Source organism: Branchiostoma lanceolatum, chromosome 7, assembly GCF_035083965.1.
Source record: "Branchiostoma lanceolatum isolate klBraLanc5 chromosome 7, klBraLanc5.hap2, whole genome shotgun sequence".
Lineage (NCBI taxonomy): Eukaryota > Metazoa > Chordata > Leptocardii > Amphioxiformes > Branchiostomatidae > Branchiostoma > Branchiostoma lanceolatum.
Genome location: NC_089728.1, coordinates 21,750,050 through 21,775,902, shown reverse-complemented (window position 1 = coordinate 21,775,902; position 25,853 = coordinate 21,750,050). Strand labels below are relative to the sequence as shown.

Here is a 25,853-nt window from a genome sequence, read left to right as displayed (position 1 = left end):
CGCCACTCAAAATTCATGACCATAGCATGTCTAGAACACGAGATATCAAAACCCGGGGGTTCTGCTGCAGTACCATAGCAAACCACTAGGGGGTCCAAAATCTATTGATTTTCAGGTCCTACCAACATACCAAGTATGAAGACAATCCATTCAGGCCTTCTCGAGTCATGCTGTTTATAGACACACGAACACACACACACGAACGCTGACGAAAATTTAATAAGGACCTAGAGAATAGATTATGTCAGCTAATCATCTTTTCTACCCAAATAACAAAAGTTGTTCAAAGTATGAAAGTCTTAATATCTTACCAAAGAAGGTTCTTGCAGCATTTCCTCATGAACTATATATAAATGAGGTCCTTATTGGCATGAATTATTTCTGATGATGTCCACATTTATCAAAGTCGCAAATGTGTAAGAATCGAAACCGTATCATTTACTATGCAATCATAGTACTTTTCCATTAATTTTTTTTCAAATTAGGTATTCATTTGTATGATTATATCCATGATCGATAAGCCTCTCTTTCACAGTTACATACATAAATACATGTATGTCACGTTTTTGAGAGTTCTTTAATGGAACGCAGCAGATTTATAAACTGTCGTAGATAATTATGCAAATCAACACCTGATTTGCATAACTAGCATACGATTTTGCCAATCATCACTTGATAAATTGTGGCATAGACAGCAGCCAGTTTTACCTACCTTCAACTTTTATCTTGAACAGATCCAGAGTCGCACCAAAGACCCCAAAGCTGGCGTCTATCTCACAAGAAACTGAGGAAAGACTTGAGACGTCCTCTCCCTCTCACGACAGGACAAGCGGGGAATAGAATCTACCCTGATGAGCTGGGCTGAGTTCTTAGAACACATACCTCCGTCGGCATTACGTCTCTTTAATGTTAGATGTGAACGGTAACCAACGACCAATGAGGCTAAGTGAAACTGATGCTTTGTGTTTGGAAGATCCCCTTTCCAGTCTATTTAAAGCTTAGCCTACCACCAAGAGACCATCACAGTGTTAGACAGAGCATCATTTTGTAATAGAATGAAAAGTATATGACAAAGAGAGAACTGAGCTTTATAGACAACCTCCCCGTGTTTCCTACTTCATACACCTAAGCGATACATGTACAGACCAAATTTATGTTTTTAATGAGTTGAATTGAATATATTGAATATGTATGAACCATATCTGCTCTTATGTATACATTTTTACCATTGAGAGGAAGAGAGAAGTCCAATCAATGTACTTTATAATTCTTGTAGTAATTTTACAATGTATCTGTATATTATTCTTTAGTTGTAACCTGTTCGCATACACGTGGCTATATGTGTACAATAAAGGTCTGAATTCATAATTATTTACGATGGCACTTATTATGGCAGATATATTCGTTCACGTTTCGTTCTAAAAAAACGTTAGGAACCTCTATTAATGGCAACCTATTAGACTGGTTTATTAACATCTACTTGGAAATTAACTGTATCCCTTGCAAAGGTCAGGCTAACTGATCTGTCAGTTACTTGAGCTACGTGAGGTATGTACTGACCTCATCCCACAGTACTGCATATAAGGCGGTCTTGTTATCCACAACAGTGGCGAAATCACACACACAATACTTGGTATGAATAAGTTTATTTTTGACTTGGCAATATCCCTTGCGCCACGTAATTGTTTCCAATATATAACGTTACATTCAAACGAACATTGTTTGCGCAAAGTCAGCGGTAAGTACATTTTACACATCCGTGAATAGTTTCATCGGGTTGGAAAATTACTGGATGAATAATCATGTATTGCACAAGGATATGTGGATTTAATATTGACAGAGATAGATTTATCTAAATCTGTAACTACTGCTATGAACAAAACGAGTGTTTCACTTACATACTAAGTGCATCTATATCAAATATACAGCTTTTTAGAGCTCCACGTTTTACAATAGGATACGATTTTATCATGAATCCTACTTACAAATATGTATGGACAAAGTAAACAAATGATCGTTATAGTCGTAGTTCATTAAACTGAAATGTCCTTGCTCGATCTCACTTCTTTAGAAAGCTGGAAAGTTGCCATGGTTCATGGTATACATCTGCAGAAATACAAGAACATCTGGATTCAATATTCAGTTGTTCAGTTCAGTTCAGTTCAGTAATGAATATTCAGTAATACTTACCTGAATTATGATTGTTTGCCATTCGTATTACAATCACCATATGCTGACCTGTCACCAACTACATGTATAGTAGTCTTGTTTATCAGTCTGTACCCCCTAGCGAGTGCATTTAACCTACGCAACGTCTCGGATATTTCAAAATAAAACCAAGGGCCATATATCCTCATATTATATACCAAATGGACCCATGAGACCAGCATTCTACAAAAGTGCATCAGGCCAAGTTACATGTACATGTCTTCCTTTATGATATCATACATACATATTTTTCATGCAACATGCCCATGGAATTATACAAAATAATATACGGTTATCATGTTTTGTAATTTGTATTTCTAAATAAAGATAGTAATACGATGAAGAGAATTTGGTACAACTATAACATTAACACATGTTCTGTTCCGTCAGTCGATCTAAATCTGCTCCATTTATTCGGATTCCAAACTCAACGCCTTGCAAACATGCGACACAAGGCAGCATTTCACACAACTTATTTATGTTATACATTTGTCAAACCAACTAATCTTTATATCACCTTATACATCTTTGTCATTAATATAGCGCTACTTTGCAATCCGATAATCATTCTAAATACCAATGTTAGCACACAACACACACAGCCCTTCACCTATGTATTAATCAAACTCCTGTCAAACCACACGTGATAATGCTAAGCTACCTTCCTCCCTTGCCCAACTACATAAGAGCACACGTAAGTTCTTTAACATATTTCCACCTCACTCTCACATCGTAAACCATACCCAGGGATCCTGTCGCTTTCTACGTTAAACGAGTCTGGTGACTTCTTCGTGGAATTAGAAGATCCATAGTTTGAATCAGAAGCGGAATTCTCGCAGTACCCTTCTGTTTCTTTCGTTGGGAAATCCGTACTTCTGATGAACGCGAGCGCTTTTCGTCTTGCTTGCAGAAGGTCTTCCATCAGTTCAGTCTGTGTTGGTGTACCTCTACGAATAGACTTGACATGTGACTTCCTGACCAACAATCTTTCTATCATGTTTTTTCCTCTTTGGTAAGCGTCCCCTGCTCGTTTCATGGCGAGCTCTGTGATCTTCTGATTCCTCGATTTTTCTTCTTCGCTTTCTCCCTCTATGACATCGTGATAGGCAACATCCAGAATAGCGCAGAAGATCATTAGAAGAAGGAAGTTGACAAACGTTAGATAGCCAAAGAAAATGGCTGGTCCAAGGAAACCGTGGGCGTCCGATAGTGCATTGAAGTCGAAGCCTCCCAACATAACCCCAAGCATGGTCTCCACATTGGTTATATAAGGAGAGTATCCTTCCAGCGAAGCACCAAGTACGAGGTACGTCAACATGCAAAATGCCGATACGGTGATGGTGAAGATCACCATGTAGTGCAGTAAGGGTTTGGCGGACCTGGTTAAAGTATGGGCGCTTCTTTCTACGTGCTTGTTGAAACGGAACAGGTGCATCAGTTTCAATGTGGCCGCGCAGACGAGCCAGGCTTGGACGTAGGTGTTCAGCTGGTCCCAGCTAGCTGCCTGTTTGTATTTACTGTAAATAAGGAAGTAAGCAAGATATTTGAGCTGCAAATTTGAGAAGTAAACAAGATATTTGAGTTGAAAATGATTTCAATTCAGGAAAGCTCTGACATTTTCATGGACACATATTCCAACAGAAATTACATGGCAAATAGCACAGACAAAACAAAACAAAACACAATACCTAAAGAAGTATCTTGTAAGTAACTTTATCAACAAAACTGAAAGGCAGTAAAACTTTTTTGTCTTCTATAGAATCATTTTCATAACCAAAAAAGTAATTTGATAACAGAATCGAGTCTTCACCTACCTGTATGATCTGTCACTTGTAGTTCCAGCCATTTTCTTGTTGAAGTCTAAGATGATGTACATTGTGTACAGTTGAAGACCAATCTGAGCCAAAGATAGCAGGCAGACGCACAGCTCCACCAGATTCCAAAACAGACGGAAGTAGTCTGTTCCCATCAGCATAATTCTGTTCACTGGTGTAAAAGATTACAGGGAATAAAAGGACTGGACACGATTTTAAAACTTATGACCAGGTGTAACGGTCACATATATAAGCTGACATATATGAGCACTCTCTTGATTAGTGCTGTTTAGCCACCACGTTATTAACTACTGTAAAATATGCAACAATTGAATCTCAATTCACAGTTTCAAACTAGTACCTGTGAATTTTTTAGGCAAGAATCCATACCTTCTCTGTAGGCAAAGACAAAGGTGACAAGGACGAAGATAATCTGGAAGGCGAGAACAACGAAGCTCCACGTGGTTTGGTACAGGTAAAGGCGAACTGTGGTTATCTAGAATTCAAGAGACAAATAGAATTAAGCCAGCTTACGTTTTGATGCATAATATCATCCACTGAACTTAAGTTAACAGAGGCGTGCTATATATATGTCCAATGATGAAGTCAGATTGTGTTTGACACCAAGCTGACAATAAAAAAAATTATAGATCCAATGGGCAATGTTTACCGAGGACATTTACGCTGTTAATGTTTTCTTTACTTCACATAATGATTTTAAATCAAGGTTGACGTCGTTTTCAGAAATGAAAGCAGGTAATAGTGCCATTCTTGTTACCTCATGGTTTGTGTAGACCTTCCCCAGGCTAGAGAACTCAGCAAGAAGGCTGACAACTGAGAACAAGTTGGCGTTTGGGTTGTAGACGACTAGCTCAACGAAAATGGCCCGTGTATACGAGTCTATCCATTGCCCGCTCTCCAAGTCATAGACGGTTTGCAGGCCGAGATTGGAATTGTTCGACTGTAGTTCCAGGATGTAGCCTCCACCATAATACATCCCGTGTAAACCATAGTGGGGCGTAGCAGCTGGAAGAATACATCAACAAAAATGTAGGTAGCCGATCAAGCTTATTGTCATATATCTGGTGATAATATGATAATAACCTGGTAATAATCTATTGATAATATCTAAGATCACATTACACCTCAAAGACACCAGAAGAGCATTGATCTAAAAGACAGTTTGTTTTAATCTATGAATCAGATTTAAGTCAACATATATCAAGGTAGCTTACAATTTCAAACGTTAAATGGTGTTCAAGATGCTGAGACACCTCTAAACTCCTCACTTAGTTTATTTATTGCATTATCTTAAATTGTATCTTTCAATGAAATGCCTCTCTTGTTCTATTGTTGCATTCAGTGTAATTGCAATATTGAGTGGTTCGCAACATCAGCTTGTCTGCCTGGCGCTCCACTATGTATTGTCTTGTCGCAATTTTTAATAAAAAATAAAGAAAAGATGCTAACACCCGCAAAACATATGTTTACTAACATGCGAGACTTGATGTCTGGTACAGCCACGGCCTAATCTCAGAAGACACATTGGCGACATCCACATTGTTGTTGTAAGAGATGGTCCACTGCCTCCATCCTGGTGTGTAGTCTCCGTCTTCATTGTCCCACCAGCTGTATGCACCGTTGCACGCACTTGTTATTTTAGCCATGGCACCTGGAATCTCACAAGTGCCACCTGTGACAATAATTCAAAAAGGTATAAGAAACAGAAAAGAATTCCTTTCCTAAGGTTGCCATTAGCCCAACTCAAAGAAGCACTATCCTTTATCTTTAAGTTCTCGAGGGTAAAGTTATGCCACGATCGGTTTAAGGAAAGGGCATTGAAGTAGTGTGACTGTAGTGAGATCGTTTCATAACAAGATAATTTATATACTATTCACAAGTTGCCGAACAGGAACTGAAAAAAGAAAAAGAAAAAGGATACGGGGCATCGAAAACAGTTGAGAAACTCTGCGATTACATACCACACGAGAGCATCAATATCCTTCAACCATCGTATCTAATAGTCCCATTCCCCAGCGGTGACCTCGCTGCGACCGCGTTGCGTCCTGATATTTTACAGATCGCTCAACGAATTTCATAAATAAAAAAATGAACCTTTTTACGCTTTGTATAATTCTTTGTCTTTCCAGTCATACTTTTCTCCTTTGCATGATATTGCAATTATGAAGTCAAGGGTTACACAAATCCAATTCAAGTCGCTGCGAGGTTGCAGTGAGATCGCTGTATAGTTAGTCAAATGGGGACCTGTATACTTACTTTGTTGTACGCGCAGCTGCCTGAGTCTGGCAGGACCAACAATGTAAGAGTTGTAGTCCGACAGGAAGCCCAGCCTGTTGGAGTCCAGAGCTTTCCCGTTGTACCACTCTGAGGTGTGTAACTCGGAAACGACTGTGTCCCTCATGAAGGTCCAGAAATCTTGTCGATGTGTGATCTGAAATAAACAGCAAACTGAGCGCAAATACTTTGAAAAGAGCACGAGAAAATGTGTACGTAGACAATTGTAAAAATGATCGACTTGAACTTGAGATAAGAAAGGTAGGTTTAGGGCTTTAGTCAAAGGCAGGATGAAATTAGCTACAAGATAAAATTGTCTCTAGATTAGCTTCGTTATAATCAAGATGACTAGTGCAATTATCTAAACAAGAGATATTAGACATTTTTGTTGAATATTTCATAATTGACGCTGCATATCTGGGCAATGCTTACCTGACTGAAAGGATCGACAAACACGTTTCTAACATTGTTGGTCATGTGGTACATGTAGAAGTCCCTGTTGCCGTTGGCAACGAAAATCAGGACGAATACGTAAATGATGAAGAAGGAGAGCTCGAGCAGCGCCGAGCGAAGGCTCAGTTCCAGGAAGCGCTGTTGACGGGCTTTCAGCAGCTCCCGGTCATCTGGTGGGCCCGTGGCTCTTGGCGTCATGCTTCTATCTATTTCCTGGAATTGAATTTAACAAGACGTGTTTCTGTAACATATTTTACCTTTAATACAAAGGTGAGTGTATGGCTGCCTGGTTCGGGAACCGTAGCTCACAATCAAATCATTCTTTCCTTATCTCTATTTTCTTAATGCAAACTGTTTTAGGTTTTATATGAATAGTACTTCCAGGGATACAATGGCACTAACCTGTATATCCTGCGCCAGATATTCTTCATCTTCCTGTATTGGCGTCGGTGTCACTTCTTCCCCGGACGTATCTATCTTCTAGAAGATACAACATTTCATACTTGTGATTGATACTGACTCTCTAAAAAGACCGAAGACTTAAATAAGCATTTTTGGTGGGGAATACGCCAGTCAACCGCAATGCAGAAGACTATTTCATGTGTATTGTCTTTGACTTTAAGTGAAAATAAGTCTTACCAAATCAAATGCATGATTATAAACTACGCACAAAAAGTTTGAAAACTTAACATTAGTCGATCATATCCCCGTTGTTTTTTGATCAATTTCAATGATTTATGTAACATTGAAAAGCTTGTGTGATTTTCTTTCCTATGATACCAAACTTATTATGATTGTAAATTAATGGAACGAACACCAGACCTGCTTATGCGAGCGGGTCACACGAAAAAAAGTGCCCATATTACCCTTCTAATGTCAAACGCTCAATTCAGTATTTTTCTTCTGTTGGTATCACGTGGCTTGTGTAGGAGGGTAATATGAAAATTGAATCAACAAAACACATTAATATGAAAGCCAAGGTTAGTTTTCATCCAAACCAACAAAAAATGCGTAAAGGAGCCTCAGTCATGACGAAGGCGGCTTAATACTAAGTACACACGCCATGCGCTGTCACCACAGCCCGGTACATCCTCCTCATAATTGTCACCAGTTTTGTTACGCGGCCCCTGGCTATTCTTCCACAAGGAGTCGTCGCACGTCGAACAGTGTTGTTCTGTTGATCATTCTTTCGTGCACATCTCACCCAAGCTGATCAGTGAGTCTAAGACTGTGTTCAATTGTGTTGAGATCTGGGCCATTCTATCCTCTGTATTCCTGCCTACTGGAGGTGGTCTGAAATGGCTCTCATTCTGTATGAACGTGCACTATCATCTTGCAGAATGGCACCGAGTCTCATATTGCAGAGGTAAAGATATAGGAAATGTTACTGGATGGAGAAAGGTGTCTCTGTATCCTGACACATCGAGGTTGCATAGGATGATTAGCCTGGTTTTTCTTCTAGCAGTTAGCAGCAAAGTCAGACACAGAGTCAGACACAGTTTACTGACGCATGTATGTTTTTCCTATGTTTTTATCATGTATTTGCAATTAGCCCACGGGCATGAACTTGCAATAAACTTCTTCAGTTAACGTTTTACTTCCCCACACTATGACACTGACTCCAACAAACAAACAACCGGTCAGTCTATCTGTGCAACAGTCAGCATAGGGTTCTCCTCACTGGCCCAACAGTTTCATTTACCCATCCAACAGTCGAAATAAACCTTAACGTATCTGTAGCTGTGAAGATAACATTCCTCCACACACTGTTCCATTCCCGATGTGGACGACACCACCACCCTGCGCTGAGTGTTAATTGACACTAGCATGGAAATTTGGGCACTTTTCTTCTAAAACCCACTTGCGTAAGCATGCCTGGCGCTCGCTTCATGAGATTGCAATTCTAATGAATTGGGTATCATAGGAAAGGAAATTACACAAGCTTTCCATCAATATATAATGCATTGCAATTGATCAAGAAGAAACGGATATACGATCGACTAAAGTTAAGTTTCCAAACTTTTTGTGCGTAGTTTAGATAGTACAGCATTTTCTGAATTGCATGATTATATAGAGTGCAGCAAATTTCACCTTGCGTGAAGAAAACGCACATTATCTTTCGAACCAAGCTGAATAGAAACAAATGCATAGTCACGAGGGTTTGTACCTTGATGATCAGAGCAAAGAACATTCCGAGCAGCAGGATTTTGATGGGCTGCGTGATTACCATGTCGAAGAAAAAGGACGTGAGGAAAGTGAAGAGCCACGCCTCCGCCTTCTGCCTGCCGTACTCGAACCCATACAGGATGGTGAAGAAGGCCGACACTAAGCACGAAGAGCAGACCAGGGACCACCCTGTTTTAAGAGACACATGACGTTTTCGGTGAGTAGTTTCATTAGGTTGGTGTTTCATCAGGTTGTTAAACCACAAAATTTATAGCTCTCTTCATATACAACATATACAACTAGGATATTGAACATATAGTTTTCGTCGGTGCACAACCCTTTTTCATTCTTCTGCAGACGTTTCAACGACCTGTCTGTCGTTTACCCAGTGTGTGTGTGTGTGTGTGTGTGTGTGTGTGTGTGTGTGTGTGAGTGTGTGTGTGTGTGTGAGTGTGTGTGTGTGTGTGAGTGTGTGTGTGTGTGAGTGTGTGTGTGTGTGTGCGTGCGTGTGTGTGTGTGTGTGTGTGTGTGTGTGTGTGTGTGTGTGCGTGTGTGTGTGAGTGTGTGTGTGTGTGTGCGTGTGTGTGTGTGTGTGTGTGTGTGTGTGTGTGTTTTATTGGTGTGAACTGACGAAAACAATGTTAAATTGATCCTAATTTCTCCACGTTTTCAGACGAAAAGAAAACTACTCTCCTCTTAACATCACAAAACCCACATATCACAGAAAAAGTGGGATCATTCGTCTTCCACAGTCTCGGAAAAAGAAGTCGAACTCAATAAGTTAGAACTTAGTGGCAGTAGTTAAGACTAGAGTAGACATTTGTTATACTGTTCATTATTGTCTGTCCGTCCACTCCGTGTTACATGTACATGTACTTGCAATTAGCCTACGGGCAGGAATTTGCAATAAATAAAACTTTTCATTGATTCACCAAGCTGATGAAATTATTTACGGACAACTTGCAAATGTACTGGACCTATCCGTCAACCGTCTGTCACCTTCTTCAGGGCTATAACGGCTTAATAAAGGGACAATGCGAGATGAGTCACATTTGGGATCTCATTCTTCACATTGCAGCAGCGACAACTAGTTGCAGTGCGAAGTAGAACCGTTATCAAGACATAATTGTCCTGCATGAGGAAGGTGGCAGATGGTGCACAGAAAAGTCTTCAGGTAAATTCCCCCTAAACTACGTATGAAGAAAATTCTATAGTCAATCATTAAATTTTTTCACAAGGAAATGCCAAACAGATTTATGTTAAAGTTAATTCCTGATGCTGATGCCTTACCTATATATACACACCACCACGGGAGATGGAACGTCTTCTTTGTCTTTGTTTTCGTAGCTGATTTCACTTGTTTGACGTCGTAAGATGCTGATTGGGAATGAAGTTTCTTGCGTTACTAAAACGAAGAATTCTGAATAAAAGCAATCAATTTTGTAATATTGACATTACATTGACAATTAACATACCAATATTCAAAGTACCACTCGTGTGTGTGTGTTTCACGACAAACCACTACTTGGGCACTCACCACTTTTCCAAGGCAGAGAGACATTGTCTTGCCATGCAAACTTGAGCTTGCGTGTTCTTTCTCCTTTCCTTTCACCTTCTAACCACTTTTCCCTCACCACTGCGCATTCACCGTAACCCATATCCTTACCATCACCCGATGGAAGTCGCTTCATGCTCGACGGAGTTTTCTCCGGTGATTTTTTGCTGAATTTTGCTGACCGACTCTTTGCTACTGCGCTTTTAACTCTCATTCTTTGAGATGGTTCCCTGTAGGATGACGATGATATTTCTCGTACAATCTCTCGATCGTCGGTAAACTCGGTAATCACGGTGAGGGGGGACGAGGTCATACTGCTCGACTGGCCTTCCGGGCTGTCTGCGATAAGTTCATTCTGGCTGTTATCTGCAAGAGGTAAGAAGACAATGATGTAATGATCTACAAGAGCATCTGTAATCACTGAAATGATCATGCCACTAAAAACTCACAGAAAAGTCTTACCTTATAGATTTCTATATCAATGCAGCCATGTGTTATGGCCAGTATTGACTGGTCATTAAAATCAATCAATACACCATCGCTGTTGGCTGCCCAATGGTATTGCAGGCTCATAATCAGTATCAGATGCTTGGCTCCTGATAAATCAATCAGGGCTATATGATGATATTGTCCATCTTCTCATTCTGGTGATCGTACTACTTGCTCCAATCTTAATTATCATTGATATATCTTGTCAAATATTTTGAAACATATTTACAAATATTGACAGACAACATTCATAACCACTTCTCTGTTCAAACTGTTTCGTTACTTGTCTCTTCCTTTGGATTGAAACTTCGTTATGAACGTGGTATTACCCGATTCTCGGCTCTTTTCCCTTCGCCTGCTCCGGTTTATTTTCTGCAGCTGTGCTGGTCTGGGACCACAGTGGCGGAATATCTGCACGATGGCCAGGTTAATCGGAAACACCAACAGCGCACTCTCGATAGCTATCATAATCTATAGAACAGGAAGGAAGACAAAGCGATTGAATGGGATCAGTATAACCAAAAAACATCATTGTTACGATATAAAGTGACTAAGATTTATGACAAAACTTATCTTCATATCAGACCTTACCTTCGACCTTTAATCAGAAGACAAAGATTTTCTGAGGTCATGTGGATCAGACAAACTCTCTTTGGTACATCGATCGAACGTTTATTTTCAAATGAGCTTATATTCTTATAAAAACAACAATACTAGTTTCCTTGAAAAGACTTGTTACAATGTGTCAAAGCGTAGGATATATCAGCGTTAAGTATTAAATACAATGTATAATATAATGGCATGTAGGTAGTCTTCGCGTTTTGGGACGGATATGGAAAATTTTAGGGGGTCAGGCACTACAGTTGTATCGTCTACATGTTCGCAAAATGTAATTTTACAAATAGCAAGGCAACATTTGCGAGCAAATGCAGAATGTTTAGCCCATGCAAAAAAATGGACTGTTCAAAAATAACACTTGGGAAAATTGAAATATTAAGAAAATACTTCTGCAAAGTAATCCCAGTCCGAAAAGGAGATTTCCCAATTTGACCCCCTATGCAAGAACAGACTCTTCCACATGCAACCCAACACATTCTAAAATAGTTCCACTAAATTAATGGATCATCCCAGTCCAAAATTGAGTTTAAAAACAATTAGTCCCTCCATGCAGAAATGGACTCTTCTAGTTGCACCTCCACACAATATGGACCAGTCCAACACTATAAATGACAGAGATGAATCGATTTGAAGATTTGACAGGAGGAGGAGGAGAAGGAGGAGAAGAAACCTGACAAAACGATATATGTTTAGCCCATACCTATAGTATGGCTAAACATAACAAGTCGCTTATATGGCTTTTACGTATCGTGTTTAATTGCTTTACCTCGCCCCAGGAGATAGGGAGCTGCACATCAAAGCCGAAAATGTTGACAGCGGGAGGCTTCTGGAAAGAGTCGCCCGTGCCAAAGAACATGATGTTGGCCAGCATGGTGCAAAGCAACAGCGACAGGCAACATGATATACGCTGTACGCGACTGAAAGTGCTGTAAAGTAACAAAAACTGTTAAAGTCACCTTTCTTAGGAGTAAAAAGCGTATCTCTGATACGCTGCGTCATTCTGTATCCGATTAGAGGACGTTTACTACGCAAAATACTTTGTGTAGTATATCATTGTTTACGAAGACAACATTGAATTGTGTTTCGAAGAAGCTTACATGGATCTCTTACATTCTCAACATGACAATATGTAATATCGTGGCAATGATGTAGGAAGAATCTGCATGTTTACTGCGCAAGTATATATCTGTATCTAGCCTGGTACCCATCCATCTTTCATCTCCTATCCGGCAACTATCAGCCCTACCCGGCACCCATCGACCCTATTCGGAACTCGTCGGCCCTTTTCGGCACCCGTCGGCCCTACCCGTCACCCGTCGGTCCTATCCAGCATCTGCCGGCCGGTACCCGTCACCAGAAGTTACAAAACGTGACCGTTGGGGTCGGGTCGGAACTGAGATGGGCATGGATACCGTGCAAATATATATCTGGATTATAAGACAGTCAGTATGACCACCCTTTGTTATGACGATCCGGCTGCAGTGTAGTGTATATATACCTGTATGCGGGTCTGCCAAGCACAGAGAACCAGAGATGATCATCACGAAATCCTGTCCCAGTCTTGGACGAGAAGATGGTTTTGAAACGCTTCAACTCACTGTCTGACGCGACTGAAAATATGCGTTCAACCTTTCCGTCCCCTTCCTCAACAGCAAACCACCTAAAACAATATCAATCTTGTTATCTCAATCCAAATTCTTAATTCTATTGCAGTCGTGCAAATATACAATTTGATTGGGGAAAAATAAAAGCAAATTAGAATACCTACTTGTTACATAGGAAGTAGTACTTCTGCTCCGTGTTGACGTCTGTGACAATGATTTTGTTCAGGAACCTGAAATGAATCGCAAATGACAACATGATTGACAGCAACAAAGCTGGACAGCAGGCCACTGAACCTCAACTTACTTACTTTTCCTCTTCGTATCAAGTGGGATATAAGACTGTGATCAGTTTCCTCCACTTGGAGCCCCTGGAATGTCTCGACATGAACGATATCCCACTTATACGAATCAGCTGTAAAAGCTCCACTACTGAAAACAATGTATATATCATGTAGAACAATATTACCAACATCACCGTATTTCAAAGTATTGAGTTGATGACACGGTGGTGCATGTGAATCTCCTTTTTTTCTGTGTTGCTAATCACAGTCCCCCCTCCTATCCACAAACCATCCCTGCAAGGTTGCGATCTGCTGTCTTCCCACTCTCTTTCTTTTTACTGCTGGGTTTCAGTTACGAACTATAGAACAATATTATAGGCAATAAACCTGCTATGTAGTCTTTATACAGAAACAGAAGGGAGCTCGAGTCCCTACCAGGAGGGGTCGTCACCAGAATTGTCGTGCCAGATGTGGATGTAGTCCAGGGGGCCCATGACGCATGCGCATGTCACGACGAAGGAGTCGATTCCTCCAGTGCAAAACGGCATCCTTTTGGTGTCTTCCAGTTCATGCGGGCCGGACTCACCCCTTTCTCCGTGGAACATAACTGACACCTGAAGAGGATGGATTTTAGTTTTGATTGTTCCGTGTAGAAGGGATTATAACGGAAGAATCACATTACATAAACTATCGGTTCTTAAAGAAGAAGGATAAAGATATGTCAGCAGCAGATCTGAAAAGATAAACATCGTTTGAAAAAGTACAACGTATGAACAACCGTCAGAATTTAGGATGTCTTGAAGTAGTCTTTAAAAAGAAGATTAATTCAAGACAAAGTTTATGCCAATAGTTCAATTAGCTACTGTTGTTCTAGTACAGTAACTAAATGTTGCTTGTCCGGGGGTGGGGGGTGGTGGGCAGTGCATTATCCCAGGTGCCTAAAAGTTGAACGTGTACATGGAGAAGTTTGAGAACAAAGCCCTCAGTACTTTCAATGGCCCTCCCCCAGCAAACTGGTAGACGACACTTGGTGTAGGCTAAAGAAGAGAGTAGCTGATGACTTCTTTGACCATATTAACCAGGTAGATGACAACATCAAGTTCACACAGGAGTCGTGTCAAAACAATATGCTCCCCTTCTTAGACACCAAAACCATCATAGAGAAGGATGGCAACCTTCAGTTCGAAGTGTACAGGAAACCGACCCACACTGATCAATATCTGGCCTTTGATTTCCATCACCCTTTGGAACACAAACTAGCAGTGATTAAAACTCTCTTCCATCGAGCAGACAATGTCATTACCTCAGACGAAGCAAAAACAGAAGAACACAGACATCTCCGTGTGGCTTTAGCCAAGTGTGGCTACCAAAATTGGACCTTCAACAAGGCCCTCAAACCTTCTGACCAGTCTAAGAAAACACTCAAGTGCAGACCATTGACCAACAGAAACAAGGTCAACATTACCATTCCCTACGTCCAAGGAGTATCGGAAAAACTCAGACGTATCTTCCAAAACTTCAACATTGCCACTAACTTCAAACCTCACTCAACTCTCAGGCAGAAACTAGTCCATCCAAAAGACAGGCCTGAAAAAGGCATCAAAGCAAATGTCATCTACAAACTGAAATGTGAGGAACCGAACTGCAATAACATGTACATTGGGGAGACAAGTCGACCACTAAAAGAAAGATACAAGGAACATTGCAGAAAGAGCGCTAACCGCTACTCCTCTGCCATTTACCACCATCTAAAACACAACCAGGGACACTCATTCAATCTCGAATCCACGGACATCCTAGATCGTGAAGAACACTGGTTCGAACGGGGAATTAGAGAAGCAATATATGAGAGGATGTACAACCCCGCCCTCAACAGGAAAGGGGGTCTACGCGTTCAACTTTCAGGCACCTGGGATAATGCACTGCCCACCACCCCCCACCCCCGGACAAGCAACATTTAGTTACTGTACTAGAACAACAGTAGCTAATTGAACTATTGGCATAAACTTTGTCTTGAATTAATCTTCTTTTTAAAGACTACTTCAAGACATCCTAAATTGTCTTTACCTCATTAACATATCTATTCATAGTTTTGGTATAAAACCTGGTGTTCTCAGTCCCATCGTTAGTCACTGACGAAAGACAGTGGATACTGTCTGAAACGTCTGACTGTTTCAAAATCTTATCCAGTTGCTTGAGTAATTATTTTTGGCGTATCTTATTACCTGGATGTCTAACCTTCATCAACGTAACCGTCAGAATTCACATTTCAAATTGTTTTCAAACAATTTCTGCTCTAATAACGGCGGTCACAACATAAAGAGTTATCAAACGTGTGATGCACAATAGTTGAAATAATCTGAATAAGTTCAAAGTGTCAGGCAACTGTACATACCTTAGCGGATGTTCCTGCATTTGCTCGGGCACCGGTGAACACAACAACCTGGTACACACTGCAGCCCCCACCTGGAGAGCTGCCAAGGACTGTCGCTCCGACCTGTCGAAGAAGAGACAGACAAGTGATCTCTTGATGTATTTTACGAACCATTCGAAAAAATGAACTTTATTAACCAACCATGAAAACAATCATCTACCGATCGAAAATTCTGTAAATCAAGTGACAACAAATGTAGAACAAATGTGAAAGGAGAAAACGTTCTTAATTTCTAAAATCGAGAAAATAAATTGATTCCAAGGACATGCCAGCCAAATGGACATGCAGGACTACATTACATCATGACATGTGCTGAAAACAGTAATCTAAATCGGCAATGGCAAAACATCAAGGAGTCCAGTGTCAAATACTTCCAACTGGTAATGAATATCACATCGTGTGACAGTCATTTACCTTTTCAACGTCCTTCTTGTCCTTCCACCTTGCCCAGATAACCATCAGAATATAGATCCCAACTATCACGCTGATGGTTACGACCACAGCAGGGTTTTCGCTGATGTTGTTGAACCCTTGCAGAGCTTGAAGGATGTTGAGAGAGTTGGGAGCTACGAAGAACTGGAAATCGGACCCAAAGGCTGTCAAGTGGTCGCAGAAACAGTGTGTGATGCGGGTGTTCGTCAGAGGACCAATCTGTTAAGACAAAGGATAACATAAACATAAAAGTTGACTTGGACTCTAAAGCTTGGAGACTTACCAACTCAGACGTAGATCCAACCGTGTCTATTGGTACACCAGGCAGCAAGCTTTCTAGTCGTGGTGACAAGCTAATCGTATTTTACTGCGTACATTAAGTTTTGATAATGTGAAGTCTATCATGTCGACAATACGTTGTCACAGTCGTTTTCTTCAAGACGTCACGAGCTCTGAAAACTTGCACGCGTTTTTAAATCCACGTTAATAATATACTGACATGTACCTATATTCTAACATAGACACGTATGTGGAGGTAGTATGCAAAATTAGAACGTTTAGTAAAACTAAAAATGAGCACATATTTGCATACCCTACATCCGTCAGACTTCCACCTGTGTCTTTGATCGTCAAAGAATAGACATCTGGTGGACAGGATTGTTACAGTGTAGGGCAGGGTGAAGTTCTCGTCGCTGTAGCGAAACTCCGCCGTTGATGTCCTGTTCTCCAGTGTCTCCAGGTCAGACAGGTCGAAACCGCTGTTGTTAAATGGAACATGTTCCACCCCTGTCAGAAATAGTGCAGAGATTATATGTTTAGAAAAGTATTGAAAATCACAACATCTATAACAGAGAACAGCATAGAAATATGCAATGATCACGTTTTCACATACTGATACGTTACGCAAAAGCCTGGACAGACTCTTAAAATGCTTGCAATTATGCCCGTTGAATAGATTCTCTGACATGGAGACTAATATCGTAACACATATTCTTTTGAAACGTTTGCAGGAATTGTATTAATCAGGAAAATGCTCCTTTCATCAGCACATAGAAAATATATTGTATCAGTGACAAGTGACTTAGTCTGTGAAATTTAATTACCCAAGAAATATCTCTGTCCTTCTCCTGTTGCCAGGTCCTCCGGGGTCCAGAACCAGCTGTAAGGGTCGGCAGTGATATCTTCACCGTCCAACCATTGAACCGAGTAGAGCTGATCAGACGACAGGGGTAGAGTGGCGTTCCAGCTGTGCTGCCCTTTGATTGGTTGATCTTGGCGCCAAAGATACAGTCGGATCGGTACCCAATTCAAATCAGGCATGACAATCACGTGAATGGAATTTTCCTCCTCCGTTACGTTAAAGCTGTGTATCTGTTGGCACAAAAGCCAAATTTAAGAAAAGTGAGCACATGTGATTTTCTGAGAAGTAGATGATGTACTACAAGATAATGATCCTCGCTCTGTCATACTCGACAGTACTCATGGAGAAAATGATCACCTCGCAGAGGATGAACTGAACTGAAATTATAATTCCAGTGGCTCGTAGTGATATATTTTGAAATTTCAACAGAGATTGAAAATAAGATACAAAAGAAGGGGAGTGATCATGAATCTACTAAACAGTGCACATTTTCTGGGAATAATCTTTTGTTCGGCAACAATTGTTATTGAAAAGGTTTAACTGATACTTACAGACATGGCGCCTGTTCCTGTCCGCCCAGTTCTACCTCGTTCCGTCTGTACTGGTACTGCACCCTCTCTCTTTACAACAACTTCTACGGGCCTCTCCAGGTTAGATACCGCCAGGGCACCTGCTCTGTTCTTGTATTTCAGAGCGCCTACAGACGACTGAATCCTGTCAGAGTCGCCAGCGTACTCATACGGGTTTAAGGTCGTCTGGTAAGTCTACAAATTGAGAAAAGACCACAAATAAAATGTGAGAATAAAGTATAGTGAGTATAACTCGCGATATGTATTCAATTAGACGTAAAAGAACCCACCACATCTTTCGAAAAAGAGTAGGGGCATGTCCCGATGTGAGTGGATCAAAACATTCCGGCCTAGTTATGAATGAAGTAGTGGATTTCCCGAGCAGCCTTCGTAACCCCTGCTTCTCCTGATGGGTCAGTGAAGTCATGCTTGTCTCGAGCATTGATATTTCTGACCTAGAGTAGGGGCATGTCCCGATGTGAGTGGATCAAAACATTCCGGCCTAGTTATGAATGAAGTAGTGGATTTCCCGAGCAGCCTTCGTAACCCCTGCTTCTCCTGATGGGTCAGTGAAGTCATGCTTGTCTCGAGCATTGATATTTCTGACCTAGGGTGAAGTTGCTGAGTGGATGCATTTATAATTTTTGTATTTACGTCATATCGAGCGTGTGAACCTTCCGTACCTCAGAGCTAATTGGATCTTTACATGCGTCCTCCCCGAATAGGATGGAGGCGTCTGGCGTCCGGAACCAGCCGCCGATTGCTTCAGTGGTGGTGACGATCTGTGGGCTCATCTGATCGCACGTCTGTTTCCGAAGAGACAGCTCAAAGTTGTCTTGCTGGAGGAGTGTGGGCTTCTCGTTCGGCCTCTTGCGGATGAGCACCACGTCGTTCATGACGTCCAAGGCTTCAAATATCCTGCTTGTTGCAGCTTTTGTCTTCAATGACAAACAAATAAAGACAGGAAAAACTCAAGATTATGGTTGATCCCAGTGATCCGTATGACTCTACGGGTGATGAACTTAATGTCACAACCTTTGGAGCCATTTCTTGCTGTCATCAATAGTGATTAAAAGTATTCTGTGTGAAGCAAAATGAGCCGCTGTATAGCTTGCCGTGAATGTTTCCTCAAAGTAAACTCGCGCGTCGACCGTTGCGCATCTACCTGCATGCTTAACGTATTTTCAAATCACTACAACACAAACGGTATCTGTCACCTGTTGGAGCCTGTCCGTTTTGGTCCTTCCAGTTAATTCTGTTTTCGCCTCCACCGACGAGTAGGATGATGCTCTCATAACATTCACAAGTGCTGATAGATAGAAACCAAGCAACAAAACAAACGTTATAGAAAGGTACATGAAACCACCATCATGTCTTAAAAGGCTGTGAATTGGTATATTGAAACTTTTACCTCTTGGAACTTTTCAACTTATATTCCATCACCTGATGCGGTGGTTCATCGACTAAAAATGCCTTCGGACTAACCTGAAGTTAGAAAGACGGACGATTCTTCTGCTTCTTCTATCCCCAGCTCCTCCTCTGGTTGATTCTGTATGATCTCGACCAAATCTACCAAGCTTACAGCAGCTGTCACCTATTCAACAACCATGTCAATGTTAATAATAATAAAAGGTGTCATTTAAAGAACATTTGGCAGCCCAAGAGCTGAATTACATTCTCTGTACATAAAAAAGCATATTGACATACTAGACTGTCATACTTTTGGGATTAAAATCTTGGACGAGTTCAATAAAAGGTTGAACGCCAAGCCAAAATGCGCGTATTGATAAGTAATACCTAAAGTCGTACACTTCCACACTAACATGCCACATTACTAGCCGGTTGAATAGCCACGTGGGCTGAAGAATGCTAGACCTGTATCATTATATTATACAACAGCAAAAGCAAATATCCTGGTTGGCCTTACCGATTACAATGTGCTTAACTGAGATCAAGTACTCTTGTCTGATTTTAGACTTTCAACATGTAAAAGCAGTCATCGAGTAAGTCTTTTTGTCATGCCTTATTGTTATCATATTCATTGGTATTATTCGATATTCATGAGTAAATGTCTCAGCATGTCCTTACCTGGGATTCGGCAGACACCTCCTCCTGTACTATCGTGGCCTGACTGAGTGCATTGGCGAGGATGTTAACTGACGACACGCTCTGTACCTTGAACTCTGACAGAGACGAGATGATAGAAGAACGGACCTGCAAAGGTAGAAGATTCATTTGTCCATTGCGATCGCAGTTTTTGCAACCCTTCATTTGTTCATTGAGATCGCACTTTTTGCAACGCAACCAATGCCAGCAAAGTATATATCTAACGCTTAACGCAGTAGGTTCTACTGGTAATAATCAAAAGAGCATACAGAAAACAACTACTTTCTAAGTACAGCATACAAGAAATTGCGTGAATTCTAAGTTAAGATATATGATTGGACAGACAATATAAGCAAATACGCTGATGATGGTTAGACATCCAGGTAATAAGATACACCAAAAACAGTTACTCAAGCAACTGGAAGACATTTTCAAAATTTGTTTGAGTAACTGTTTTTGGCGTAATGTAAACAAATACCTGTGTCGCGTTTTGTTTGTTCTGGTCTGTAGCATTTGCAGCCCGGGCGTTCAAAACGGAGTTGACACTGTTAGAGACTTGAACTGCCGCTTGGAAATTCCCACCCTGGACCAGTTTACCCAGCGTGCTGTTCGCGCCAACGGTAAGCTGTGTGGCGACGTTTGTTGTCGCTTCTACAGGAAGGGGAAATACCTGGAAAAATACATCTGGGAATGAGGCTTTTTTGTGAAGTAAGTCTATTCAAACACTATCATAACTTGCGTGTGCGAAACATTCCTGAGAACTGTTCAAGCACGAGTTTTGAATCAAATATTTGCTTATAGGAGTACATGACAAATCCTACATGAGATTACAAGGGCGCGACAAAAACACTGGAAACGGAATCGCTAATGATCTCATACCTTCACCACAAGGCTGACGGTAGCTTGGGCGCCAAGAGCATCTGATGCCCTCACCACGAGGGTGACGTTGTGGTCACGTGACGGAAGACCAACCGGGAAAAGTCTTGGTGGTGTGGACGGCGCCTGGTGACGTCAAAAATGTTATCGTTAAACATTTTGCTATCCGTACTATGTTTACAAATAAGGAGTCATTCACATGCATGTCATCTAAAAACTACGATATAATAGAAAAACTATGTAAATTTGTGTACAAATGTTTCAAGAAGAGAGAAGAGACTCTGTAGATTTAGATGGAATATAGCACAATGTTCCTTTTCTTTTACTTCATGTCACCAAATGCATTTAGCCCATGTTGGGCATGAATATGCAATAAAGTTCATTGTCATTGTCATTGTTATTAGAATAGACCTAACTAGATTCTAAACATCTGCTTAAACATTCAAATCACTTGATAATGGGTGCAATGTAACTGACAGGACATAATCCAATACAAATTGGGAATAAAAGCCTTAGACAAACCGGTCCGCTGTAGAACAAGGACAGCTCATCATCCTCCGCGGTAGAGTTGATGGCAACAAGTCGCTGTCCTCCCGTGTTGTAGAAAAACGCGAACGTCATGGGAAGGTCGTTGTCTGCAAATCCTGGGGGAACGAATCAGGGCAAAGACGTCATCCAAAGCAATACTATTGTGCTACAAGTGAAAATATCTTAGACATTATCTACTATCTGTGGGAAGAAATCAGGTTTATCTTTTCCTTCAGCTTTCAGCAATGTAGTGTACATCAACCAGTAAATAAGCTGTGTCATACCTGTACATTGTACGGAGAAATCATCAACCATCGCGACACCGGTCTCCGGACTAACAGAACAGGTTCCCACAGTGGGAGGGGTGTTTGGTTCAAACAGGTATTCGGCAAACCCTGTAACACCATCTGCTCTTATAACGTCGACCCTCAAGACATATTGTCCTGGTTCCTAAGGTAGAATAAGTGTTAAAACATTTAGTCTATTTTGAAAAGAACATCAGATGTTTAACATGCTCTGTTTCCATTATAAAGATGGGGAAAGAAATATCAATATAAGATATCATTATTGAATAAAACGATTCTTACTGTAAAAACACCAGCTTGAACAACGAGATCCGGCAAAAATTTCCCAGTAGTTGTGTCTGTCTCCCATTTAAGGGCCGACCGTTCGTAGCCAGGGGGCGCTTTTTGTAAGGTCCAGTTGTAGGACAGCTGCTCATCCTGACGGCAGTTCTCACACACGGACAGCAGGGCCAACCGCTCCGATGGATTGATGCGGCTGTTGCAGTTGCTGCTGCATCTAGTGTGGATACAACATGTATTTATTACTTTTTTTATTGCATTTCAAAAAATGAAACAACACATAACAGAAAACAAGAGAAAGCAAAGTACAGGAATATAATATAAGCCACGGATCCAAAACCATAAGTAAGGTGAAAACAGAAATGAGCTACTGTGTAGATATAAGTAATATCCATAAAAATAAAGATAACGGTATCATTGGCAAAACATGTCTCTGTGCTGTAGTTAAACGCTTTGCCAATTAAGCGTATGACAAACGTTAAATTGGAATATCTGGTCGACTGCACGTATTGTTCAGAATATGTAGAATGGCGATGTCTAAGAGAGTTGCATTGTGAAGATTTCATAAACTTCCATCAGTTTTACTGCTATAATCATCTTTCTTTGATCTGTTACTTCAATCAATTTGACCATGATAATAAATGGTCGCTGATGACAGGCCATTCTTAACAGTGATAACAATGGTTTCCAAAAGCTAACGAACACAAAATGGCAATTACCGGTAATGGTAAAGAACCCCTCGTGTAACCGTTAAGAATCAGTCAGTTTCACTTGCAAACAACTCCTGTCACATCAACAGCTCTAAGCCTACCTCATAGAGATTGTGGGGTCCTCAACTCCAAGATGAACGACTTGCGCATACATCCCGGAAGTCCGACCGGTGAAGCTTACATCTACCGTAAATGTGACGGTGTCGTTTGGTCTGAATGTCCCGGATGGGATGACGTGGACAGCCTTCGTGCTGACGTTGAGGAACACTTCGTTGCAAGGTAAGGCTGTAAGACAGGTCTTCCGGTAAATGTTTGTTTGCTACACTATGTGTTGGCATTGGTTGCTCATGAGGCCCCATTACAGGTTTGCGTAGCAAAACCTTTGTTGGATACGTTGGCATGTGTGGTGGCCGCCATCTTAAATTGTGACGTCACAGGGTCTCCATACCATTTTATTGGGAGGGGTGTTTTTGGGGGTCGCTAGCGTTTTCCCTATTCTTAAAAATTGGCACACTACTATCACACATTCAACTCAAATGAAAAGAAAAATTCAATACCAATTCATATTTATACAGACACCGTAATCGGTAAGCTACATGTAACATAGCAAACCTGAAGTATATGTAGCACAAATACTTAACTCTAGTTACTGATTAGAACTGACCTTTAGTCTCATGATAATAGGATTTTATGAGATGAAACTTTGCATGACCACAAAATGTAGAATATTTGTTTGGGCTGTTTTTGTATTGATAGGTTGCTTGATGATTATCGGCAATGATGATGATGCTATAGGATTTACTAGGCACCAAGTACATCTATATCAGGCATCAGCATATTTTGCTATTCATCTGCAATAACACCCATAATCTGTGATGCTAATAAAAAATAACCTCCCTTAGCTAATATTTGATACCAACTGTGAAAAGAGATGGAGGGATAAACATATCCTGTGTTTTCATTGATGAACATAATGCGCAGTTTTGAATAATGACGTTTTGTCATATGAGTGCATCTAGCGTGCGTTTGATGAGGTACCTTCTTCTATTCTGCAGGTCCAGCTGAAGTTGAGCAATCTTGAGTCTTTGATGATGTTGTCCGGATCGTACGACACAGCAGCGTCTAACGTGATATTTGATCCGAAACTGACACTTCTAGCGGACCCTCCTGCGATTCGTGCCTCTATCGGAGAAGAGATGATTCTCACCCATCGTTCAAGACTTCTGTTGACACTAAGTCCTGACTCCTTCTCCAATACTGTAATCACAACCTTCAGCTTGTTTAACCCCAGTGGAAGAAAGTTCTTCGGGACTGCAATTTCATGCGCGGAAGTCCTCAGCTTTCCTGTGGTGTTTAGCTGCTGGATATCGCTTCCCTCGACGCTCCAAACTGTCCACGCAAAGGAAACTGTGTATTCAACATTACAGTCTATATCTGTCTCCACCCGGAGGAAAAATCCCACCCTTCGTAAGATGGTTACAGCTGAGGCTTCGGTTTCGCCTCCGCCTTGTACCGTGAAGTCCGGGTAGCATTGGGCACATCTGTATGAACCTTCGGTGTTGAAGCACAGTTCGTCCCGCGAACACGTGTGAGAGCCATCTGAACACTCGTCGATGTCTGCATGGAACACAATGCAATGTATATATTGTAAATGCATGTAATGCTACGGTCACATTTCCAAACCGGGGTCCGACCGGGCTGTTTGCGGGAACGGAAAATGAAGGTGTATTTCAAGAAATATACACAAATCATGCTCATGATTGATATTTTTTATGTTTGTGACCTTTTTTGTCTTTTATATAATACTTTTCGTTCCCGCAAACTGCCCTGCCAGGCCCCGGTTTGGAAATGTGACCGTAGCACAAGCCGTTACTCATTATGAATATTGATTGAATTGCATAGGTCTAGTAGGGTCTAGCGACACCCTATGTCTGTGATGCACACTCATATTTGACTCTGTCAACTTAAATCGATACAAAGTACAATTTGTCCTAGTCGCTTTGCCATGCTGGAAATTTACTTGGAGCTTTGCCCCACAAACTTTTCATTTTGAACGAGGTACTTTTGTTAATCGAACGAGATGCAGAAGCCTACCTTGACACACCACTGTCCCGTCACCGTTGTACCCTTTGCGGCATGTACATTGCAGGTTTCCTTCTGAATTCTGCACACAGACTGCGTGATCTACACATGCTGCTCCAGAACACAAACCGCCTTCAGCTGTGGCACAATAAACAAAGTTTATTGCAAATACATGCACCGGGGCTAATTGCCAGTATGAACAACACATATAACAATGATCAATACAATATTATGCTATATACTAAAATCTACACGGTGCTAGTTTTGTTGGGTTTGACTTCTTCCTTTGAGTTTGACAATATGCAGAAGTGTTTATCCTATTCATTGACATACGTAGATACTTCATCAACTTTTAACTCCATCGCACTGCATCGTATTTTTAAATGTGTTTTTTTTTTCATGCAGATTATTGCGATTTGTACACGCATATGTGTACCGTCCAGTTGCAAACAGACAACATTGACAAGTTCAAATATTTCCCTACGGTGAGAGTATCATCTTTAAACATTGCCAGACAACTTTGAGCAACCTAGTTATCATTACTGATGATATCTGTGTATAATCTGTATCTACTTATGTCGTATGTACTTACCATATCTGTGTGAAAGTGTTCACTCGTTAAGTTGAAAGGCCAGTTAAAATTCACCCAAAATACCAGGTACCTAGTATTGTTATCTTGAAATTGTAGGTATATCAGGTATTGTGGGGAATGTAACATAAAAGAGCAAGGCCACCAAGTCATGTCGCGCAAAGGTAGATCGTATATAAAAGTGAGTTAAGATGAAAATTCAAGACGTTATACCGATTAATAGCTCCAGCACACACACGCCATGTTGCAGATATCCGCTTGTAAGCAATTATCACAGCATAAGAAAATGTTCACACATTTTATTGATGGATAAGAATCC

The 25,853-nt window shown here is 41.0% G+C and overlaps 1 protein-coding gene across 1 annotated transcript; it reads right to left on the bottom strand.

Moving 5' to 3' along the window:
* Positions 1-1,629: 1,629 nt before the first annotated feature.
* Positions 1,630-25,777, bottom strand: LOC136438722 (polycystin-1-like protein 2). Its single transcript, XM_066433635.1, has 34 exons — positions 25,771-25,777; positions 24,958-25,083; positions 23,902-24,480; positions 22,965-23,148; positions 22,157-22,370; positions 21,854-22,019; positions 21,564-21,685; positions 21,045-21,167; positions 20,644-20,835; positions 20,148-20,273; positions 19,545-19,653; positions 19,277-19,368; positions 18,743-18,997; positions 18,042-18,254; positions 17,453-17,720; positions 16,942-17,135; positions 16,332-16,568; positions 15,879-15,980; positions 13,919-14,097; positions 13,367-13,432; positions 13,097-13,258; positions 12,365-12,524; positions 11,310-11,451; positions 10,474-10,857; positions 8,938-9,125; positions 7,173-7,250; positions 6,750-6,983; positions 6,300-6,474; positions 5,518-5,715; positions 4,801-5,048; positions 4,413-4,518; positions 4,023-4,194; positions 2,952-3,725; positions 1,630-2,106 (listed from the first exon to the last, which is right to left on the bottom strand). The coding sequence occupies exons 1-34, from the start codon at positions 25,775-25,777 to the stop codon at positions 2,094-2,096; spliced, it is 6,588 nt and encodes a 2,195-aa protein (XP_066289732.1). The 3' UTR covers positions 1,630-2,093.
* Between the last annotated feature and the right edge of the window lie 76 nt (positions 25,778-25,853).

Excerpts from the sequence above, each read along its gene's own strand:
- LOC136438722 (XM_066433635.1), bottom strand. Across the intron at positions 22,371-22,964 it reads GACCCCACAATCTCTATGAG|ATGCAGCAGCAACTGCAACA; the intron begins GTAGGCTTAGAG and ends TATCCACACTAG. Across the intron at positions 12,525-13,096 it reads CTTGGCAGACCCGCATACAG|CACTTTCAGTCGCGTACAGC; the intron begins GTATATATACAC and ends GTTACTTTACAG.